This window comes from Borostomias antarcticus (assembly GCF_949987555.1).
Source record: "Borostomias antarcticus genome assembly, chromosome: 10".
Taxonomy (NCBI): domain Eukaryota; kingdom Metazoa; phylum Chordata; class Actinopteri; order Stomiiformes; family Stomiidae; genus Borostomias; species Borostomias antarcticus.
The window spans coordinates 15,531,190-15,555,268 of NC_140243.1; the positions used below are offsets into that span (position 1 = coordinate 15,531,190).

Genomic DNA, 24,079 nt, shown 5'->3' on the forward strand with positions numbered 1-24,079 from the left:
CCTCATACAAATTAGTTTTGAGATTAGTTTCCCATGGCATTGTGGCATTGAATACTGGATGTTAATATTTCTGGACTGGCCATGTGTCAAGTCTTAATACCATTAGCAGTGAGGATTGTGAAGATGAATAGATTGGTTGTGATATAATGCCTACAGATCCTGGCCTCTCATAAGGTGTGTGTGTGTGTGTGGTGTGTGTGTGTGTACAGTATGAATACTGTATGCATTGATGTGTTGCTGTCAGACAAATTGTATCCCCTTATGCTAATGGGAGATATCTCCTATGTTCATGACAGTGATCTCATGAGACAGTGGTCTCATGTTTTTTCATGGAACCAGGCCTGAGCATGTCTTGCACATGTGTGGAGCGTGACCAAGATCATACATCTTCACGTTGGAGGTACTGTAAATGCTTCTCAGGTTGCATTGGGGGTCACAGGATTAAACTGAACACCAATCAGACTCCGCCGTGAAAGCTGGAGCTTTACAGTAACTTAGTGCCATACTGTTTGTGCTCAATTTGGCTTTTTATTACTTAAAAAACATACAAAGGCATGAGTCCGACATCACACTGATCAACAAAAACTCAGAAATCGATTCAAATCAAGAAACTAGAGCCTCAAACGTAGAAAATGAGACAACTAAAAAGGTTTGCTTCAGTTTGTGTGGTGAAGCACACAGATCACCCCTCTAATGAAGGCATACCAGTCACTGATCATGTCCATAGGATACATTCTGTTGATTTCATTTTGCTAATTGCGTTATTATAAATGCTCACTATGATCGGCAATCTCGTCAATGCCCCTTCAGCGGAATGTTTTAAATAGCTTTCCCAACAGGGAAGGATGCATGTTGGCGCACACTCTGTGTTATAGTAATGATAGCCAACATAGTAACAGCATAGCTGTCTGCTATGAATGGACTTAGAAAGATTTGTTTTTCTACATGACTAGACCTCCCTGATATCCAAATACTATCTATTAGCAATGGGGACATGCTCAAGCTTGTTGCACAACAGATGGATATCATGTAGGCCTATAGCCTGTCTGTAACATTGAATTATACACAACAAAACACTACCAATGTATTCCAAATGAACAATAAAAATCAAAATTAGATTTAAAGGTCCCCTATTATGAATAAAGTGCTCGTTCACATACATTTGTGTCTCTGATTGGCCTACGAACTATGAAATAAGAAGACCCAGTCTGTTTTTTGTGGGCATACAAATCCTAAAAATATGTACTTTAACAAGCCATTCAGATTTGTCTCCCTTTCTGATGTCAGAAGGAGACTTATTACAATTATACCGACCCCCATCTGGAATAAAAAGTTGAAAACAATTCTTAATTTACCATTCAGGGCTGCGTTTCCCAGAGGCATCGTAGCACTATGTTCATCGTAAGCTACGGCATTCATTGTAGCGCTACGATGAACGTAGCGCTACGATGCCTCTGGGAAACGCAGCCCAGAAACATGCTGCTGCATTTGCATTGTTTGAACTTCTGGAGGTACTGAAAGTGTGGGGGTGGGGAGCAGTATCTAATTTGCATTTAAAGCTATAGACACAGAAACAGTCCGTCTAGAACAGGACTGAAAAAGAGGGGTATGGAGGAATGCTTGAATGCATTATCTTAGTGGTATTTTCAGCAACAACAAAAAATCTAAGACTTGTTTTGGGGACCCCAGAAACCCATATTAACTTGTTGAAAAGGAGCATAATAGGGGACCTTTAAGACAAGCTGGGAATACTTTCTGTATTCCTGTCTGGTGGATGTTTAGAATGTGCGAGAGGACAATACAATTATAGCTTTTGCAGCCTGCGTTTTACACAAGCAACTTCAAATTCCAGTTCATTGTGTCTTCCATGAAATATGAGATAAAAATAAGCTTTCATGGAAGGTTCTGTTTGCTGGAGACAGATATCATGGACAGAGAGCCGTGGTCAAAGAGTTTGTAAGGGAGCATCCCTTTGGAGGACCACATGTCCAACTTTGGGTCGTAGCTCTCGAAACTATCCGTGTCCTCTATAACGTCGTGTCCATTGACGTAGCGCCCCCCGGTGACATAGAGTTTGTTGTTGACGACGGTGGCGGAATGGTGCATTCTGCGCTCCTTCAGGTTGGCACACTTGATGAACCGGTTTGCTTTGTTGTCGTAGGCTAACACTCTCCTGGTGTAACCTACGATAGGACAAGAAAAATACATTAAGGAAAAGGCTGTGGTCCATTGTGGCTCAGGTGGTTGGGCAAATCGCTTGCAGTGCTAATATTGAGCGTTCACAACATGTTGTCTTTCTCAACCAGCAGACTCATCCATTACAAACAAACACACACACACACACACACACCACTCCACCTACCACCAATAATGTAAATCTTGTCATCCAGGACGGCAGCAGGAGCACACACGTTCTTCACTACTCTGGTTTCAATTGTGGACCACAAATTCCTGGCTATGTGATACACCTAGAATAAAGAAGGAGCATTTAATTTAGATAACTTTCTTTGCCATGTCCAGAATTAAATTTGCATGACAAGAACTATGTAAAGAACTTATCATTTGGTTTATTGGTTTATTAATTGTTTGGTGGGTTGATTCATTGATTTAGCTAACAATTGAGCCATCAGTCGATTGAAACTGATCTGTAAATAATATCAAACAGTACCTGTATCATCCTGACAGGGTTCTGCATGGCGTCCTCTCCCCCGAACATGTAGAGCCTCTGGTCGTGGGCGGCCACAGCCGGGTGTAACACGGCCTCAGGCATGGGGGCCATGGCCTCCCACTGGTTAAACATGCTGTTGTACCTCTGCACCATGTCACACACCCGCCTGTCTGGACCGATGCCCCCCAGCACGAAGATAAGGTGCAGGTAGGAGACGCTCTGGTGGGCAAAGCGCGGCGCCAGCATCGGCTCGGCCGTCCGCCACTCGTTGGTCTTCAGGGAGAGCATGTAGACGGTGCTACTGACCTGGCTGGGTGGTGTGTTCATGGTCATGCCTCCCAGCACGTACAGAATGCTGTGGATGCTGACGTAGGAGGCCTTGTAGAGGCGGACGGGCAGCTTGGCCAGCCACCTCCACCGTTGGGTCGGCTCGTCGAAGAGGAGGGCCTCTCTGGAGGTCTGCTCGTTGTTCTTCCTCCCCCCCACCAGGACCAGCGCCTCTTGACAGGCATAGCGCCGCGGCACCCCCCACAGGGCCTTGAGGTCGCCCGCACACCGGGGGCTGACGGAAAAGAGGAGGCGGCGGACGGACTCGATGACCTCGGAGCAGAGGCTGGAGGACTGGATCAGCGGGTCGCTGGCCACAAACTGGAATAGGTAGGTTGGGTGGATGTAGCGCAGACGCACCTGGAAATCAATTCCATGTGATCAGTTTAACCAGTCATTCTGTCCTCACCTACACCTCAAAGTGATCACCGGACGGAAATAAGACGACAAACACAAAAAGACTGTGAATTTTTGTAAATGACACTTGCGAGAAGACCATACATCACCTTCTTGAAGAGGTCGTGTATAGCTCCGCGACGTGAGAACGGGTCGTGGTGGATCCAAGCCAGGAGCGTCTCGAACACCTGCTCCTCCTCAGCACACAGCCGGTCGTCCTCCAGGTAGCCCATGAGCTCCGGCAGGGAGAGATCGCGCAGGTCATCGGACGCCACCACGTCCGAAAATCTCCTTGCCGCCATCTCCTTGGCCTTCTCCCTCAGGCTGCCGCAGTCGAGGATCTCCGACAGACGCACCATGCTCAGGCAGTTGTCTGGGCTCAGCTGTGCCTGGAGGAACGCCGAGCAGGCCTCGAACAGGCGGCCGTACTGCAGCATGGACGCCGCCTGCATCAGTGGCAGCACCACCTCCATGGTGATGCTGGCGAGGCCTGTGTAGACGTAATCCACGATGGAGCTCAGGATGGCGAACGGGACGCCCTTCAGGTCGATCCTGGTCTGGTTGGTCTCTCGGAAGTTGTTGCAGAACATGGCCCTGAAGTAGGGGCTGCTGGAGACCAGGACGTTCCTGTGGCAGGCGATCTCCTGGTTGTCGGAGGAGCGGAGGATCACATCCGTAAAGATCCTCTCCCGCCTCAGGCTGTTGAGCTGCAGGAGGAGCTGGGAGGACTGCTCCTGGTCCTGGTAGTGGAAGATCTCCAGGTCTTCTAGGGGCTCCTCCATGATGCTGAAGACAGTAGAGGTATGAGTAGTCACAAGGCTTTGGTTGACCAGGCTACGTGTTCACTCTTGAAATACCCAAGCAACAGCTAACGAATAATACAGTAAGCAGACAACGATATTATGAATGTCCTCAGAGGCAAGCCGACCTATTTGCAAGGTCCTGTTACCTCCTCCTCCAAAGCCCGGCCCAGAATTCATTGTATCATAACTCAGCTGCACCAGCAGTAGTTATGTCTTTGAGAGTCAGACACCAACAACCAACTGTGCTATTCTCAAACCTGGCTTAAGCCTGACTGATCACCCAAGAGACAACTACAGATATAGTATCACAGTGGATCATGACAGACATCTGCTATTCCTGTATCATTGTATGTCAAACCGCCATTGTCACATGTGGCATTGTTACTGCTTAAGGTAGTGTTTAACATTCGGCTGTGGTATATGTAACTGTAAAGTATGATCAAAGTTATATAAAGAGGAATTAAGGTCTTGTAGGAAGATCTATGTTATGTGAATTGTCTTTGTTGTTTACCCATGGCCATGATGTACACAGCAAATCATGAATGAATGAATGAATGAATGAACATTCAGTTCTACATTAGAAATGCCACAGAACATTGTACTAAACTTGTCATATTTTAATATTAGTAATGGGTTTGACATAGAGCAACAGTATGATATCAGAAGCCAGGTTACTGGATTTGTTGTCCCAAAGATCAGCAACAAAACATCAATGTGTCAATTTGATTCAATTGTTAATTGATCTTTTTTTTATCTGCATCTAAACACAATCTTGAATTTTATTTGATTTTTCTGGACAAAAAACCTCATGTGCTTCACGGTCCCTGCAGACAAGTGCATCGTTGTGTCAAACCTGTGCATTAATGCATGCTGCTCCTTACCTTGTCTCTCTACTGTTTGTGGGCCAGAGGTGTCCTTCTTTTGGCTTGGCAATCAGCAGAATTCAACCCAAAATGTCTATAGGCATTTTCCTTCCCTGTGTTCTGGTGTAAGTTCTCTACCGTATGTCTGGTAGTTCAGTAGTGGGCTGTGAGTTTGTAGACATGTATTCAGTGGTGATGTTGTTGTTATGGTCAGTTTCCATGAGGCCTCTGTGTACATTCCTGCCCTAAAAATAGGAGCACTCTTTAGCAACACCCCAGCAGGCTCACATGTGACTCTCTGTCTCTCTCTCTCTCTTTCTCTCTCTCTCTCTCTCTCTCTCTCTCTTTCTACCCTCTTTCTCCCCTCCCCTCTCTATAGTTACTCAACTCCTCTCTGCTTCCACTCATTCTCTCACCCCGACCAACCCCGTCCTCCCTGCCCCCACCCCCCCCCCCCCCCCCCCCCCCACCATGTCCCAGAGTGTTTACAGACAGCCAGACCAGGGGATGATACCCCACAGTTATGTTATTCGAGGCTCTGGTCAGGTGCAGCTCAGACAAGGACTTGGCTTGTGTTACCGTGGCAGCATGGTAAACACAGATTGCTGATAGCCGGGGCTGAGGCCAGGGAACAGCTGCGTGTAGCAGTCGGGTCACAACAACAACACGCCACACCGTGTCTGTTAGGGCTGCTCCAACTTGTCATTCAGTGAATCCCTCTCCTATCATCATCCAGGTCTTGTATGTGTTCGACCTCTACAGGTTTGAAATCAAGGTTACAAATGCACCAGAATGCAGCATTTAGTGCATCAGTGAGTTCTACCACCGCTGATGGCCTGGAGAGCATGGGTTCAAACCTAATCAGTTCCACCCAAACCCCATGTCTTTAACCTCCTCACCCTCGTTTTATGAAATATCTGATCTTAGTTTCCGCATTTGATTTAGATCCATGTTTCAGGTTTGTCACTTCAGTTTAGGAGGACATGCTGTATTTCAGCACGAAGTTAGTTCGCTTCACTGAACTATCGGTGCTGCTGGGAAAGATACACAGATTTACCGTGACTTCACCCATTTCTGATACAGGCCCTCTCAACTGAACCCCAATATTCAAATTTATGTCCAGCTTGGCAGGTTTTGTCTGAACTCGTCATTTAGTGCATATTTCATTGATAAAAATATATGTTTGCTTTAGGGGTGAAAGTCCTATTCAAGCAATGTCAGAACAATTTCAAAATCCTTCATTTGACATTGTCTCCAAATTCATAATAAAACATGAGTCCATGAGTAAATGTAATATTCCTTTCACCTATAGTAAAACATGGCCGTCGCTATGCATGGGCGGGCCTTAGGGGGCCTGGTCCACCCCCAAAAGTGCTCGTGTCCCCCCCGCTGGTACCCATAGTTTGAAAATTTATACATTTTTTGTATTATAGTATTTTTCTGTTAAATGAACAGGCTATTAACTTTATATCCAATGGTGTGTTTGTGTTTGAAGGGGATCTGTTATGTGACTTACTTACTTACTTACTTACTCGCATACTTACATGCTAAATTACTTACTCACATACTTACTTACTTACTTGCTTGCTTACTTACTCCTCTTCATCCCCTATGGGACATAAGGCGTCAATGAGCTCTCTCCATTGCATTTATATAAGCAACACCCTATCTCTGCCTGGAGGCAGCTGTACTGAGCACTCCAGGCCATGTCGACTGTCATCACAGCTTATAGGCCTTCCCTTGCTCTAACTGTGAGGACATCTACCGCAATGTGTGAAAACCCCTCATCACCATAGATGTTGCACAAACACAAGGCCCAGCTTATTCAGCTTGCCTTTAAAAATTATCTTACTCTCAAGCTCAATGATGAATGGAAGGACATTTTGATGCGAAGATTCAACACGCCTTCAACTTTACTAAGTCAGAGGGAGAATGAGAGAGCTCAGTATAATTAGTGTGTCAGTGCTGCACAAATAAGTCTACAACAGCATATCGTATTATTCAAAAAATAGGCTATTTAATAATAATTGTGCCCCCTCATGCGGTTAATATGCCCTAGAGGCAGGTCTGAGTAATAGTAGTGGTAGTAGTATTTTTGTCAATTACAGCCATAGTGATGTCCACAAGATGGCAGCCAAACATTACAGATCTCACTAACTCTTTTTGACCTGTGGGTTAACACATAGCCATGCTGGTAGGTCATCATGGTCATCTTAACACAATACATAAAAAAACAGCAACAATGTTCAATAAAAATATACATTGTTCTAGTCATGCTTCGATGTGTGCACAGCCTACACCAGGATTAGCTATGTATATGCATCTAAATCAGGAGAGACCATGAAACTCAGGTTCCCAACCATTCAAACACGACATGTGGGTGTTTAAATCACTGGGCTGTTCTCCCTCTTTTGATACACATTAATGCAATCGAGACCCTGGTGGGAATCCATAGCAACCTTTTCTCAGCTTTTGGTCTGACATGGGTACTCTCTCCCTCAGCAGCAGGCTACTACCACAAAGAGACGCATGCCAAACGCTGGGATCAGTGATCTACCTTTGATGGGGAGCAAGCCCCCAAAGAAACCTGGAAAGAGGGGGGGGGTCTTAAAGGGCTTATGATTAGCTGCTTAAAATTCTTCTGACGTAACCAAAGCACACGCCAGCTGGAGGGGAAAAAAAAGTGCTTTGTGGCAATTCATTTAGTTTTGTTTACCGACAGCCTCCAGCAGCCATTCTGCTGGAGGCTGTCATTGCCATTCCAGTCTCTGGGATCTATCTATGGACCTAGGTTTCTCTCTTTTTTACAGAGAGAGAGAGGGAGAGGGAGAAAGGTCTCCCAATCACCTCCAGTGAAGAGCAGACAGTCAGGGTTCTCTTGATGAGTCTGATAGAGGGCCCCGGTACTGTAGGTCAGCAGTGCAGCTGGGATTGTTTTTCCACTCACAGCCGCCAACACAGTCTTTAATGTGTCATCCGGCCCAGGGAGCAGAGCGGCAGACGGCAAGTGCACAGAAGAGCCGCCTGGTACTACAGAGGCTTTCTGGAGGTGAAGCCTCGCACAGTTGGCTCTTTGAAGAGCTGCTCTCTAACTTTCTTCTGCTGTACCCTGGCTGTCAGGCAGGCAGGCAAAGCGGGATTCTAGGACAGAAGATGAAATGTCAGGTGTCAGGAAGAAAGATAGGCTAGGGATGTGGAAATTCACTCTGGTTTAGCAAGCAGCAACCACAGCAACCAGCAATGCACGGTGACTGCTAAATAATACAGCATTGAAAATGCCACAAAAGCTTTGACAATAATTCCTCAAATGTGCATATCAACACCTTAAAATGTGTCATTAAATCAGAGATTTACTGTATTTAGATTCACAAGGCACTATGGGTGGTTTCACTTCAGATACAGTATCACGGGAATAGCAGATAGCAGCAGACTATATAGCAACATATGCGCTGTTATTATTATTAATTATTATTATTATTACATTACAGTAATTTAGCTGCCACTTTTATCCAAACAGAATTTATTCACTTAACAATAAGTGAATTTAATGTAGGAAAAGCCAATGTAGGCTAATACTACTTACCAGAACTCACAAGTGCATCTCCTTTCTAAAACAAGTGACTAGAGCATAATCTAGTGCTGAAGGAAAAGTGCAAGAATAGCAAACTAAAAATCTAATATTAATATTATTATTGTTATTGCTGTTGTTGTTATTATTACCGTCCACCCCCATTTAATAATTCAAACAATAGTAATTATTAATAGCCTAAGTATTGATCATAGTAGCCTACTCATTGTACTTTGGGAACCAACTGAGTACTGTACCTAGGACTGGAATGAAGAACTGATTAGCGCTAAGATAGCCTACTGTCAGGACAAGCAATTACAAGAATTCCAATGTAGCCTATCTGTACCCGTAGGCTACTTGTTACACATGGCAAATACACTGGCAATTGATACAGCACAATACTATTCAATTGCTTTGTCCTTTCTCTCGTGCTCATCCATAGGATTAGTTTCTAAGAATGTAGCCTAAATTATGTCTCTTTAGTGCTGGTGCTGGATAGGAGATCACGCCTCGTGGAAATGAGGTCAAATAAAGCTTCACTTGTTGGGTGAAATAAATCGGCCTACTGTGTCTTTAAGAGAACACTACAGCCGTGGTTATAACTCGCCGCAACAAGCGCTATAGTCCACAGACCGCTCGAGAGTCCACCTGACTACGTTGACTGGGAGAATCGAATCAAAACTGTGCTCTTTTGATTGCAACTGTTGGTGAGGGTCGGTCTCATTATCTGTTATTTCATAATGCGCTTGCTTCCCTGAGCTCAGAGAACAGGTGCTTACACCCGTTTGTGCTAGAATGTAGCCTCGCCTTAGGAAACGTGGAGGACTTTTGACAGGAGAATATTAATCGTGGAATCCTGTCACTCTCTTGCTAAATGTATTTCTTCTCTTCTCAGGTTTTCGCTTTTGGACATAATTCCGACACTTTCTTGTTCGGAATGGAGTGCACCCCTCCCTCGCCTTGGAATTAGTTCTCCAGCTCGAATTGTCACTGTAGTAGCCTAGTTTACGTGCCTACGTCTACCGCGCAGTGAGCGCAGCACACCTGACCTCACCTCCGCCTGGAACAGGTGGGTCGTTTTTTCCACCGTCCACCTGAAAGGGCATGGGGAACCAGGTTGAAAAACTGACACATTTAAGTTATGCCGAAGTTCCAACCGCTGACCCAAACGGGTTTGACACCGAGGATGACTGTCCTCGGATCGGAGTGTCTTACATATTCTCCACCGACGACGACGAGCAAGAGAACAATATTGACGGACCCGACAGAGAATGCCAAAACCAGGAAGAGCGACAGTATGACAACCGCAACGACCTGGAATGTGTGGTCTACTACCGGGAGGAGTGCGTGTATGAGAAAAATGTCAAACTTTCAGAGATGACAACATATTCCGCGGAAAACCTCTTGAATAAGTGCAAACCTGGCGACTTGGTGGAATTCGTGGCCACTGGCCAGTACCCTCACTGGGCCGTGTACGTGGGGGACTTCCAGGTGGTCCACTTGCACCGGGCTGAAATAAAGAACAACTTTCTGACGGACGCTAGTCAGGGGAAGAGAGGGAGAATCGTTAACGGGCTTTATAGATTCCGCGCGCTGCCTCCGGAGGTGGTGGTGCAGCACGCGCTGGGCCAGGTCGGCTCGCGAGACCGGGAACTCTGCTGGAGGAACTCTGAATGCTTCGCCGCCTGGTGCCGGTATGGCAAGCGCGAGTTCAAAATCGGTGGAGAGATTCGAATAGGAAAGCAGCCTTACAGGTTGAAATTACTGTTTTCCGGAAAGAAGAGCCATGTGTTGGAATTTCAAAGCTTGGAGGATTTGATCATGGAGAAGAGGAGAAACGACCAGATAGGCAAAGACGCAGTGATATTGGAGTTATCCAACCACCTCAACACATCTGATGAAATCAAGGATGACGACAGTGTTAATTGAAAGATACAGACCTTTGGACTGCACGCATTGCCCTTTCCTATTTAGAGCCTGAAGAGCATTGATGATGACAGCAATGCCACGTTTAGGACCAAAAGTATATGGCCTAGGCCTATTGGTTGAAATGTGACAAATCTTCACACCTGAAGTCAGGAATTATAGGGTGGATCTATCCCATGGGCCAATCATGTGATCATGCAATCAATTTTAAAGAGGAGCAAAGCCTTTCCCATGTGTAGCCTACTGTATACTTACCAGATCATATGGGGAAAGGGCTCCTGTGTAACTCAGGGGTTGTAGACTGATGATGGGTGGGTGAAGAGTAGAATGGAGGAATAGATTTCTGGCTTTGTAATTCCTAAACACAGCTTTACCCTTCCTGTGAACAATGTGGCTTGTTTTCACAACTGATTCTGCGCACTTTAATTGAGCCATTGATCTGTGGGTTTTGAGCATTTTTATTTTTGGATTTCTGTAATTTGTATGAAGATAATATGGCAATAAATATATTTGAACCACTGTTTTATTGTCTTTGTTAGTGGTAGGGTTTGGGAAATTGATTTATAGCCTTGATTTATGACTGCTGAACAGCCCACCACTTTGGAACTCATAGCATATAGTGAAGGAACTATGTTTGGTTACGAAGATGCAATTGCAGGCTAAAGCAAACATGTATTATAAGTAAGACAGTTATAAGGCATTGGTGAGTAATCCAAAATCAATAGTTGATTAATGATGTATCCTATAACGGGATCCAGATGTAGCTGTTTCTCACCCAAAGTAGCCTACTCTGCTTCACATCTAGAGTCCCACAGTTGAGCCCCTCAGGGTAGTGGAAAATACTGAAGTTGCTGGACTAGTTCATGCCTTAGGCTTGTTATTCAAAAAGAACTGTCAACTGAAATGTGGCAGATAGTTTCACCAGACCAAGCAATTGTTTGACACTCAAATAACCCCCAAAGCTTGTTGCATTGCTACTTTTTGTTATACTGCCTGTTGCAAAGCTAGTCTCTATTCCAATATTTGTTCATTCAAATGTATCCTCCTGTCCTCCCATCTCTGAAGCAAGCTTTGCTCTGATAAGACTTCACTGGTGAAAGCCATGCTGTCAAAACAAAGCCAATGGAACCACATGAGGGACAACTGGGAGTGAGAAAGGAATGTTAAGGTACATCCCATCCCACAAGTATCAAAACATTGGCTTATTTTATGATTGTAGAACCAGAGAAAAAAGGGCTTTGGTTCCTTTGGACTGATTTGCCTTGTGTCTTGGTGATGAGGATGTTGATGGATAGACAGGGGGGTGGCCCAGGTAGGCAGGCAGTCATTTGAGCCCCGGGCATTTGCATATTCATTTGCCATGCCCCTATTTGCATTGAGATAATAATATTGTAACGCTCCACATAGATGTTGGGCTCATGGACCCCCAACCACAGAAGAGTAGGAAATCTAGATACAAATTTGCATGTCTTCACTGGTCTCTGTCTAACAACAAACCCTCATAAAATATGTATGTTGCTCCAGTGTTTTGTTTTGCATACATTTATATTTGTCCTTTTACAAAAAATATCCCAGACAGTAGTAGGTTTTCAAAAATATCACTGTGGGTTCACTGTGGGAATACTGAATTGCAGGGCGGATTCACCCCAGGACTCTATGTCTCTACATCAGCTGCCCCCAACACATGCAGCAACTCCACACAAAGTCTGGTCGCTAATAGATATGTAGATTTACTTAGCCAAAGTAGAGGTTATTTATTCATGGCTGCTGGGAGAAATGACTGTGTTCAGAAGATAAGAGATGCTCAGATAGATGGTGGTGATTAACTACAGCTTTTGATTAGTGTTGCCATCTGAAAGTTGAAATAGGATTCAAATTCTAATTTGACAGCATTCTCTGCGTTTGATATCCCCGATACCCTTTGAAATGAGGCCATGCCTCTTGGAGCTGTGAGTGATCTAACTTGTAATGTAGTTGGCTATTAACCAGACTAGTGTGATGTTTAAGTGGTAAAGTGAAGGTTAGATTTGGACGCAGCTCTGTTGGCTGTGCTATGTATTTCTAATTTTCATTCCACTTGGATCCTTTCTTATGTCGGTCAGGGCTTGTTTTCTTAGAAACACAATGGTTGGTTCACCCTCCTCTGTCCAGCCCCAGGGACAACAGAGGTTGTTTAAACTGCAAAGTCCAATCGCCCAGGATTGGTCTAGCTCCTATAGACACCAACAGACACCCACAGGAACTACTCTGAATAATACTGGTGCTCTGGCCCTGACAGACAGAGAAGATAGGGATATAGAGATTTCAGTCCTCTACTTCATGCCAGTTAGGCCACTCTCAAGACTCAAGACTCAAGATCTGTTTATTGCTATGGCTCACACATACTAGGAATATGAAGGCATACACTGTTGTAGACGACATAGGACAGGGTGCAGGGCAGGGCAGTGCAAACAGCACAAAAAACAATGCAACAAAATGCAGTGTAATGTACAAATTACGATATACAGTTAAAAAATAAAATAAAGGAGGAGGCACAATTGCAGTATGTGTACTATATACAGAATGGGGTGTGGTGAGTGTATGTATAGTGTGTGTGTGCAGATTGTAGTGTGGTGTGTGAGTGGTGTTAATGACACTGCAGTGAGTGCAGTGTGTGTGTGTGTGTGTGTGCTGTTAAGTTATGTGGAACAATCAGGGGTCGTGTGCAAGTGGTATAGAGTCAGTGTGTGTGGGGGGGGGGGGGGGGGAGGGGCGTCGCGGGGGGTTACAAACCTTGTTGATGACTCTGATGGCCATGGGAAATAAGCTGTTTTTGTCTTGTGAGCATTGAGCTCTAGACTGTTTTGGCCGCACCAGGACAGCAGCTGGCCGATCTCTCACCTGTAGGCGGACTCGTTGCCCTCAGAGATGAGGCCGATGAGGGTGGTGTCATCTGCAAACTTCGGGAGCTCAACAGACTGGTGGCTGGAGGTGCAGCTGTTCATGTACAGGGAGCCCTGCAGTCACATAATGACTCCCATGTGACTCTTAAGTGACACCATAAACTAAATGCCTCTGCTTTGTCATTTAAATTATTCCTTGATCAGTGCTTCTATAACCACTGACAGTTTCCTTTGACTGACTCATCCCTGGTTCCTCTGGCCCAAATGACTAATTATGAGTGTGAACTGATTTTGAGAGTGTAGAGAGAGACTGAGAGAGTGCAATTATTCAAAGTCTGCAATAGTAGCCTCCCTTTTCAGGTAAAGGTTATATGAGGAGATACTAAGATACTATAGTCAGACTCTCTCTCTATCTCTCTCTCTCTTAGTCTCTTATTCTACTGCAGATGAGCCCTTCAACAGCTCAGTTATTTCAAAGGGGATTTGGGAGAACTGATTCTCCTTCACCTGGCAACAATTGTGATAATCCGCTGACAGTCTCGTTGGGAATTAATGAGCTCTCGTTGCTGTTTTTAAGCAATTCTCAAGATCTCACATAGCTGAGAACCGCTGCCTTTTTCAGTTGTCCTCTTGAATTTTATTCACCTGGCAGTGTAATGTCCGAATATGGTTTCTCTGCTCCCCAATAATCCAAGAAAGTGTTTCATTCTAATCTTAGGGAGGGATCTCTTTCTATGATGTGACCTAAACATGAATCTCTGGCCTTTTGGCGATGGTCTGGAAAGGGAAGAAGTGTAGAATCGGACAAACAGGCCATGGCTGATTCCAGAGAGAGATTATCAGGGATTGTAGTAAGACTGAGATATGAGATTGAGATATGAGACTGAGATATGAGACTGGTGTTTAAGGATCACTACCCTAAAGCTACATGAGATATCTCGGCACTTTGGTGGCCCCTCTGGTCGTGATAAAATCAGTAGCCTACTCCGTTTTAAAGTCGCACTGAAATGAAAAAAGCATTCTGTCCCATTTTGGTTCACATAATTGGTCATAGTGTTCACCTATTCAACGATGTATGCCAAAAAAAAATAAAAAATTCTACTTTTGTTGTAATCTTATATCAAAGTATATAATTTCTTACTTCCTGGAAAACGGTAGGTCACGTGCAATGACGACAAGAGGTACCTTAGATTTTAGGTCCACCCGTCAATCAACGCTATCCTTCTATCAAACCCGTCCAGTTGTCAATGTTCCAATCAAATTCCTCTAAACATAGGCCCAGTCCCAATGTCCACCCTTGCAGACTCACAGACTTAAGGGCGCGCTCCCGCAAAGTCCGCGAGGGCTTAGGGGTGTCCCAATGTCAAATCAGCAAGTGCACGAGGGCTCTCTGGCAGACATTTTGAGCCCTTTATGGCCCCTTACCGTAAGTCTGCACTTCTGCAGACTTCGAATTACCCACAGTTCATATCGTTGTGACGTGAAACACGGGGTTACCTGAAGAACAGCCAATAAACAAGCACGGACAGATCAACCAACCCTAATGTTCACGTTACAAAACAAAATATGTTTTCATGTTTTCAGCTGGACTTGCTTATCTGCACAAGTAGCCTTATAATTATTTTGGTTTCATTATTTTTAAGTATGGGTTATTAACCCCATGGGTTTGTATAATGTGATTTGTGTAAAAATATGTAGGCTATGGTTATAAATTACATCAATTTCTGTTGCTCTAAATCATATGATTTCCCAGTTAAAAGCAATATGACATTAATCACCCATTTCGGTGCAGTGTTCTTTGAATTGAGATTTCCAACATGAATATGGAAAGAGTTGTGAGGTGCAGGAATGTGTATACATAATATATTAGCATTCTTAAGTTAATACTTTTGGATTCCTCACAAACAAGAATCACAGGCAGTAATGTAGTTCGCATATCACCACAAAATGAAATGATTTCAACAAGTTGAACAGACATGTTTTGAGGGTAACACAGAGTTCGGATAATGTAAAGGGGATTTGACTCAGCCCAAAATAATTTACATGAAGGCCTACAAGAAAAACATGTAAAATTGAAAATTTGATAAAAAGCCCCACACCCACAATAGTAAGAAATATGTTTTCACGTCAATATAATGTGATGTCGCAAGTGCTGTCCCATTCCTTTTTATACCAATTCGAGCCCTTGCAGCCTATTGCACTCAACCACTTTACCAGGTGACGTCAATAAGTCTGTGAGGGCTCAGGGCTTGAGGGTTTAGGGGGGACATTGGGACTGGGCCATAATGTCCCACCCTCATAGCTTGTTTGCATCGGAAATACGTAAAACTATGGAAGTTAGATGATCTCAAACGTCCGTTTCAGTGCGACTTTAAGAACCACACTTTCCACAATCCCCCACTCACTTGCTGTAATGATGGGAAAACATATGATAACAAACTTGGAGCAGACTGGATTTGAAGATTGTAGTTACTTAAATGGACTTTCTGGAAGGATGGCTTCAATGCAGGTAAATACCGGTCTTCTTTATTTTATGTGCATAAATTCGCAGGGTGAAGTGTTTGTTGTCTTCCTGATATTGTGACACGCAAAAGGCCTCACTTCCACTTCCACCACAAGATTTCCCGCCAGTGTACTAGCCAGTACACCTATATTCTAAAATAATAAATTCACAGGGTCTCATGCAGTCTCATGACATGAAAACAATTTTGGGGGTCTTGCTAAGGCCAATCCATAAACTAATAGCAAGTAAAGGTGAATATTGAACTATAAAAAAGTTATCATTGAGCTTTAATGTTAATGTTTTACCACTGAGTAAACAGGGTGAGTCACAGCCCTGAGAGGAACTCAAAACACACACACACACACACACACACACACACACACACACACACACACACACACACACACACACACACAGCATTAATGAGTTGGAGGGAAACAATCAACAAGTGTGTCATTAAACTTAATTTAATTAACGATTATATGCTTGATATCTTTCAACACAATCAGATTTACCCTTCCAATGACAAGTGAGCTCTACCCTGATATGTCACGATTGCTCTTGCCGTATTAAATGTATAAGGTTAGATTATAGACTTATTTTGATGTTCCATTCACCTCCTGCTGACCAAATACTATAATTTATGCTAGGTCTCCATAGCAGAGGCAGGCGTGCACAGCAACCATGTGACATCCCACTGAGCCAGTTGAGAGAGCCTGCAGGCGAGATGCTGGACGGTGATAACAACCACACTAATGGAAACTCAGACATTTTATTTACTGTGGCCTCATACCATAAACCACTAAGTGGATGAACAAGATTTTCTAAGCTGTTGTGCATCAACATTTGAAGAAAATGCCAATTACTACTCTCGGATATCACTCAAGCTGTTCTAGACAGACAAGCCTACGCACAGTATGAGGAAGGGCACCGCTGATTTCTTTTTTTAAGATCTGTATCGCTAGGCTGACTGTCAACAAAGCACCGGAAACTACCCCAGTTATTTTGTTCTATTCTATTCTATGCAATTCTATGCAAGGCGTGAGTAGATAATGTGTATTTCTGTGAGGGTCCCTGCTCAGACTGAGATAATTGATAGTTTTCACCACCAACCTTATACATTCCCATGCGTTTGCAGTACTGTATTCTGATGGGCTACTTTTCAGAGGGAGAATATACAATTGCAGCTTTTTCTTATTGGTTTTTAATCTTAATTGATTTTCCATGTATACAATGTGACTGTACTTGTGACTATCATTTTGCCATGAGTGTACAACACTGTATGAACCTTGTTCTAGTATGTTAACTGTGGCAGAACTGAGAGAATCGTTGCAACTTATCTAAGCTGGGTAATTACAGCTGTTTATAGAAGACAGATCTCCCCTGTGTGCTGCTGCTTATTGCCTTTAATTATGAGACTAATTACACCAACATATCAACACCCCCACACCCACACCCTACCACCCAAAGCAATCAGAAATCCTTCTTACACTCATCTGATTAAAACCTGCATGTGCCCAATGAACCAAGAAGGTGACAATGACTACAATCACAGAGACAGAAGAAATGGTTTCTGAATCTTAACAGAATGTCCATTCAAATTTTTTTGGATTTGTTCACTTCTTAATAAATCGAGTAGCCACTGTGTTGTATGCGACATGCTCTTGGCTTCTATTTGTCTCCATCTGTTAGCAGGTCTCACTCATGCCGCTGTCTTATGGGAGTTATGTATGAATAAGACAGTGTCTGCAGGAAAAGAGGACCCCTCCCTTCCGCCTGTGCCCTGGGGAGAAAAGGGACAATGGTGGGAGTCGGTGTGGAAGGACAGACAGCAGGGCCAAACACAGCAAATCACAGTGGGACAGCGAGACCCACAGACATGAACATCTTCAAAGGCTGTCTCCACCTCCTGAGAGCAACCCCGTCCCCCCGTCCCCCTGTTTTAAGAAAAACACTACAGTGTTCATGTCTTTCCCCCCATCAAAATCAAACTGAACAAACAACCATTTTTTGTTTTGAAAGATTAAGTCCACATCAGAACTCCCAGCTCTCGTTGGTACTGAGGGTGATACAGTAACTCCATGTTCCTAAACAAACCAGTCTTTATCAGGGGCTGGCGTGGTTTCCAGGATATCCCCTAGTTTGCTCACAAGCATTCTCATTATCAAATACCGGAGTTTAGGCTGACTGGGCTCCAGCCAGGGAGATCTTTTTTGAACTGCCTGGGTTATTTACATTTAACTAGGCCTTTAGTTCTCTGGAGGCTGTTTATCGGAGAATGCGTTTCCCTCTTCTTTAGAAAGCAGACAGTCAGACGGACATAGCAGGATGTCCAATAACAGGTCATGCCCATCATTTGAATGCAGGGCCTGATCTGTTCACACAGTAGAATGAATTACATCTCGCCTGCACAAAAGCATCAAATAGATCCTTGGCATTTTCACCATGAAACCACATATGAATAATTCACCAAATCTACAGCGCACAGGCAAGAGAGAGAGAGAGAGAGAGAGAGAGAGAGAGAGAGAGAGAGAATGTGATTTTAACATTAATTCTATTGACTGTTGGGTTTGTTAAACCTAATGAATGCAGCGGTCTCGTGGACAGATGTTGCCTGGCTGCCTCTCATTGCATTTTAATGTGTGCTTGTTGATATGTGATTATTAGGAGAAGAGTAAAGACAACCTGCCCAGCAAGTCCACCCAATCATTCATTAATGATCTCCATAGTAGCCGGGGGCTAAGCCCTTCACGAGTGTCGGTGGAGTGTGGGGAAGCTCTTTAATCCCCTACTTGCTCTTTATTCCGCCCATAACACTCATCCACTCCTTGTCAGATTTGGGCCCCATGTTAATCCCCTGGTGGCTGTGCGAGGCCCCAGCTGTCCACTCACATGCAGGGAGCATCTCGGCCACATAATTTGTGCTCCGCTCGGGTTACTGATGATACACCCAGATGATGGAGCACCAAGGCCTCACCAAATGACTGCTTTTGTGACCTTGTTATATCAAGTAGTAACCTCCGCTTGTCTATATCAATTTGGCTCAGAGAACCTCCTGCATTCAGACTGGAGGTAGTAGAATACAGCTCAGAGAGTCGTTCACACTGAGCAACACACACAGAACACTTGATGAATGTAACATTAAACATCCTCAGGTTCAATAGAAATTATTGACAATACATCTGTATTCAAGCTGGCTCTCCAAACTGACTGACTGGAGAGACTGACTGGAAAAATTGTATAGTAGACGATGAATAGTATAGTAAATTTCCCGTTTGGGAACCTCTAGCTGAGAATCTAAGACTGGAATGAGGAACTGATAAGCACTGATAGGATACTGCTCAAAAGAGGGACTGTTGGAGTTGCTGCTGTTTGGGCACCCCTGGCACCCTCATGCCACTCTTTGGCAGTGTGAGCATCTGTGTGGGAGTCTGTGTGTGGCATAAGGACACCACAGCTTGTCTTACTGGTTACTTCCAAAGGCCTATCAATGCATTCCAGACAGACCTTGGAAAGAGATACTGTTTAAGTATGAATGAACTCTAGCATGTGTGTGTGTGTGTGTGTGTGTGTTTGTGTGTGTGTGGCAGAGAGAGAAAAGGAGAGAGAGACACACCCACAGACACTCAGAGAGAGAAAAAGTAGAAGAGTTAATAGAAGAGACAGACAGACAGACAGACAGACAGACAGACAGACAGACAGACAGACAGAAAGAGAATAATTTCAGTATTCCTGGTTGCCTGCCTCTTCAGGCCTAGCTGGCTCATTTAACATGGTGACAGGCAGCCATGACAGGACGAGGAGTCAGCCAACCCCATTCCCAGCTTCTCCCCCAGCTCAGGATCATCAATGTGACGTGCATTACCATCCCAGCCCCAGCTAAGGGCCCGCCATGCCTCCACTACCCTCCCTACTGCCACACACTATCAGCAGCCCCAGGACCAACATGAACCGGGCTAGCCCGCGTCCCTGCCTCCTCGCACGCACACTCACCAAGTTTTTCACAATTGTGGATTCCTCACTATTCTCGTAACTCTCTGTTAGAAGGTCGCAGTGGGTAGTGTCAAGTCAGGTCGAACACAACGTATTTCTCTCCTAACACCCAACAGTCAGAGTGTGAAGTGAGGCTCCACCTGTTCCCTTTGGGATGTTCTCAGTGTTCGTAGAATTTTATTTATTTATTTACGATTTTATTTGTACAGGGACAGTACATATTAATCAACAGCACACATTAAAAACATGACTATAAATATGTCAGTATTAGCTTAAAGCTAATTTTCAACTGTTGTCCCTGGGCGTGGTGTTAAGGCCACTAAAAACAGGAGCACACTTTTAAAAAAAACTCCTCTTACTTAATTGCCTGGGTTTCAGTTCAGGGTGGAAAAATGTATGTATAAGGCACTTAAGCAGTTTAGCATTCACATCTCCTCTGCGTGATGCTCTGAGCATCCAGTTTAACTAAACATCACAAGCTACTGTAGCATCATCCTGTATTGGGTCACCCTCCATAATGTTCTCTGACTGCCGCAGTGCCGAAGTTGACATGTAAACACTGTTAGCTGACAAAGTCTTTAGTTTGAGCAGGGCTCCACATATCTAGCTTGAGGAGGAGGCCTTGTTTTGGTTTGACACCATAACTAGGTCACACTGGACAGACAGAGAAGGAGAAGGGGGGGGGGGGGGGGGGGGCGGCACAGAGAGAGAAAGACAGACAGAGAGAAACAGATAAAGACAATGAGAAAACTGGCATAATGAACTCAAATTCAGCCTGGTTTCATCCACCTTCGTTCATTCTATGGCTTACTGGCCCTGTTCCATTAAATCACAACCATCTCATCCTGATCACAATCTCACCATTAGATTCTCCACTTTCACAGATTAACTATCGGCTCAGCTTCGCAACATACATGTGACTCCTTGAAAAGTAATTGATTTATTGTACTGTATTGTATTTTCTCAGTACATAATTTCACTATTTTCTATTCAGAAGTTGATTTTTAGTGTTATTGCATGCCTAATGAATGAGGTTATTATGTCCTCAGGAGTTCACACTTGAGTTCACACGAGTTTACAGGAGAGATTTAGATGAAGCCTGTGAGCTATGCAGAAGGTTATGGCCTATCTCCAGAAGTGTACACTGTTGGTGTGTTAGGAAGGAACTGTGTGTGTGTGTGTGCGTGTGTGTGTGTGTGTGTGTGTATGTGTGTGTGTGTGTGTGTGTGTGTGTGTGCGAGCATGTGTACACATGTGTGAGTGTGTTTGTGTTGATAATTAAACATGTGTGGGTGGATCAGGCTTTGCTCACAAATACTCAATCCTTCACATTCCAAATGAGTGCAGTTGCCCATCTGGGGCCCATACACGTTCTGCAGAAGACAGGTCGGCTCACACTAATAAGCTTAGCAATGAGGTGAGGTGGTTTAATGGTAGGGTCAGTGTCTGTCTGTTTCTGACGTTCTGGCAAGATTATCTCGACAACCGGCCAATGTATGAAGTTTAGATTCAGTGCGTGTATTTCTCAGGACGTGCAGTGTGGTTTGTGAAGTTGTTTGGATCAGCTTCTTGACGGGCACTGTGCAGGTAAAATGTACCCATCCAGTCCCATCCAATGCTATGGTCACCCCCATACAAAGAGGCGGCTTTTAATGCTACCAGCTAGCCTGCCATTAGCTTCTAGCTACTGTATAAAGAAAGGTTAAAATACCTAACAAACTGAATATGTTTCATACATATTAGAGTGTTTCGCTAGCATTTCAGCGGAGATGAGGAACGCGTTCACAAAATCATGTATAGTACAGCTGTTGAATAAAATTGCCGTCTTCTAGACGATCTAGCAATCAGTAACCGACCAAATGTCAAGAGGTGGCCATCTTTGGATTCCTCTCAGCCTGCAGAATCTAGCTATCTGCTTTTGAGCAGTTTTGAGTCGATTACTGTCGTTATAAGCACATATAATAATCAGAATCAGAATTTGTTTATTGCCATGTAATTTTTCAACGTTCTAGAAATGTGTTTTTGGTCGTGGTACATAACATGGAGACAACACTGGACAGAGTGCAGGGACAAGACAGGACAATGCTATGACAGGACAGTGCAAAGAACGAGTACAAAATGCCAGTGCAAAAAAGGATAAGCTAAGAAAAATCTATTTACAAAAGGTAGTGTAGTTAGTGTATATACAGAGTATGCAGAGTGTAATGTGCATGTGTGTGTCGTACATTGTCACACGTCTTAAATTTCCTTTGGGATTAATAAAGTATTTATCTATCTATCTATCTATCTATCTATCTATTATTGCATGCCTGCTGCTGGCTGCTGTGGGTAGTGTTATCACTAATTGGCCATTTAGTCAGCCCTAATTACATAATTAAAAAATCCAGCCCTGTCACCGTCTGTTTGTGACCCCTGCTGGTACCCGTATCAAATATGAATGCTGTTAGGCTGACAGTGTCCGAGGAAAATGGAAACTGACAGAGATAAAGACATTGGTTTGCTCATTTATGTGTTAAATGTATTAGATGTCTTAGATGGATCAGGTCAGAGTTATTTTCAAATTTAATAGCAAAAACACAAGAGCTCATCTTTACAGGGTCACAGTGTTTTCCACATTATATACCATTGTGAAGAGCTCTCAATGTTTTATTGTCCCAAATGAACCTATCACATTGATGGATTCCTTTTGACTTCTATCATACAAAATAAATAGTCTCTGGACTCTGGATGTTAGAGCTCGATCATTTCCAGACCTACTGATATGTTTGAGCACTACATGAATTCCACAGAGCGCCTTAACAATGGAAGTCTGTGCAGTGCCGAGTTAAAACAATACTCTCCGTTCAGGCTTTCTGAGCACATCCTATTGGGCTTTGGAAGGGTCATTTGCATACCCCCGGCACCTCCATCCCAGGGCTGTGGGGCCGCGTGGGGAACAGTAGCTGCCGCTGTTGCCGGGACAACAGATCACTGGATTACAGGGCAGCATAAAGAGAACAATGTGCTGGGAGCTCTAAGCTAATAACACAATCCAGTCAGAACTGGCCCATGTCCTGCACTGACTGCACACGGGGCCTTTTCACAATAAGAGCCTGAATGAACAAGTGCATTGCCTTCTTGAAAAAGTGTTTTCGACAAGTGCTTCAGATTAATTAATCGTCATGTCTAAGACTTGTACAGTAGGCTAAACAAACAAAACAATAAATATGAATGAAGACAAATTGGCCGCTGTTATGATGCACTGGACTCAATCAGAAACAGATTTAACTTATGATTGAATCTCAATCTCAGTCTTACAGTATGATTGTACCTGATTCCTCTAAATATTGGATGCTATGTCACTATCTCTGTTGCTATGAGAGTGTCTTCCAGACAGACGTATACTGCCTTGCCTGGATACTTACTGAGCAGGTAATGCAGTGCCGCCACAGGTCGCTAAGCCTTTATTACTCCAGCTCAGCAGAAGGAAAATCTCTGAGTCTATCAGCTCTGTAAGAATAGCAGCTAGACTGCAGGTGGAAACGACTCTCAAAGCTGAATTTCTAAGAAAATGTCTTGCAATGCTTGTTCTTTTTAATTTGATTCTCCAGCAAGGAAATTAATATGTAAGTTCATTAAAACTAAAAATCATTGTTTCCAAGCGCTCTTAGGTTGACGGGCCCAGCCCAGCCTATAGCCCACCAGACCAGAGATCACATGAAGCACGCTGCAGATGCAGGTCTGAAAAAAACATACACCTGTGGTGCACATGGGCACTGTATGGTCCATAACAACCCAGCAAGGTCAGTAGATAGCCTACTCCCCCACCTCTCCCACTGCCCAGGCTATCTCTGAGTGCATTCCAGGGTGGTTGTGAAAGTGGAGGAGGGAGAAGAGGAGACGGGAGGATGACGATGGGGTGAGAGAAAGGAGGAAGATGAGAAGGAGTGTCATTAGAGGGAGGAGGAAGAGGGAACACTCAGTGCTGACACAGAAACACTCTCTCAGTCCTCCACTGTCTCCCTGACAGAGCAGAAGTCTGGGAGGGGATCAGAATGATGGAGGGGTGGATGTTGAAGATTGAACATGGTTTTTGACAGCTGGACATGTCCCTGGAAAAACACACTTGTTTTACTAAATATATCCTGTAGGTCAGCTAATGTTATTTACA

The 24,079-nt window shown here is 44.1% G+C and overlaps 2 protein-coding genes across 4 annotated transcripts; one reads left to right on the forward strand and one right to left on the reverse strand.

Moving 5' to 3' along the window:
* Window positions 1–1,893: 1,893 nt before the first annotated feature.
* On the reverse strand, window positions 1,894–5,197 carry klhl38b (kelch-like family member 38b; the record flags this gene model as incomplete). The annotated part of the gene is made up of 5 exons (XM_084443749.1): window positions 5,076–5,197; window positions 3,502–4,177; window positions 2,669–3,355; window positions 2,363–2,468; window positions 1,894–2,183 (listed from the first exon to the last, which is right to left on the reverse strand). The coding sequence occupies exons 2-5, from the start codon at window positions 4,171–4,173 to the stop codon at window positions 1,894–1,896; spliced, it is 1,755 nt and encodes a 584-aa protein (XP_084299875.1). The 5' UTR covers window positions 4,174–4,177; window positions 5,076–5,197.
* A 4,041-nt stretch (window positions 5,198–9,238) lies between these two features.
* lratd2b (LRAT domain containing 2b) lies at window positions 9,239–11,064 on the forward strand. Of its 3 annotated transcripts, none has more exons than XM_084443978.1 (2): window positions 9,239–9,338; window positions 9,521–11,064. In XM_084443978.1, exon 2 carries the CDS (start codon window positions 9,730–9,732, stop codon window positions 10,552–10,554), a length of 825 nt encoding a protein of 274 aa, XP_084300104.1. In that variant the 5' UTR covers window positions 9,239–9,338; window positions 9,521–9,729; the 3' UTR covers window positions 10,555–11,064. The 3 variants fall into 3 exon arrangements, with proteins under 3 accessions (XP_084300104.1, XP_084300105.1, XP_084300106.1); XM_084443979.1 differs by having other exon boundaries at window positions 9,263–9,332; XM_084443980.1 differs by having other exon boundaries at window positions 9,277–9,396.
* The last annotated feature ends 13,015 nt before the right edge of the window (window positions 11,065–24,079 follow it).

Bases quoted from the DNA above. Each gene is read 5' to 3' on its own strand.
- lratd2b (XM_084443978.1), top strand. From the start codon at position 9,730: ATGGGGAACCAGGTTGAAAAACTGACACATTTAAGTTATGCCGAAGTT.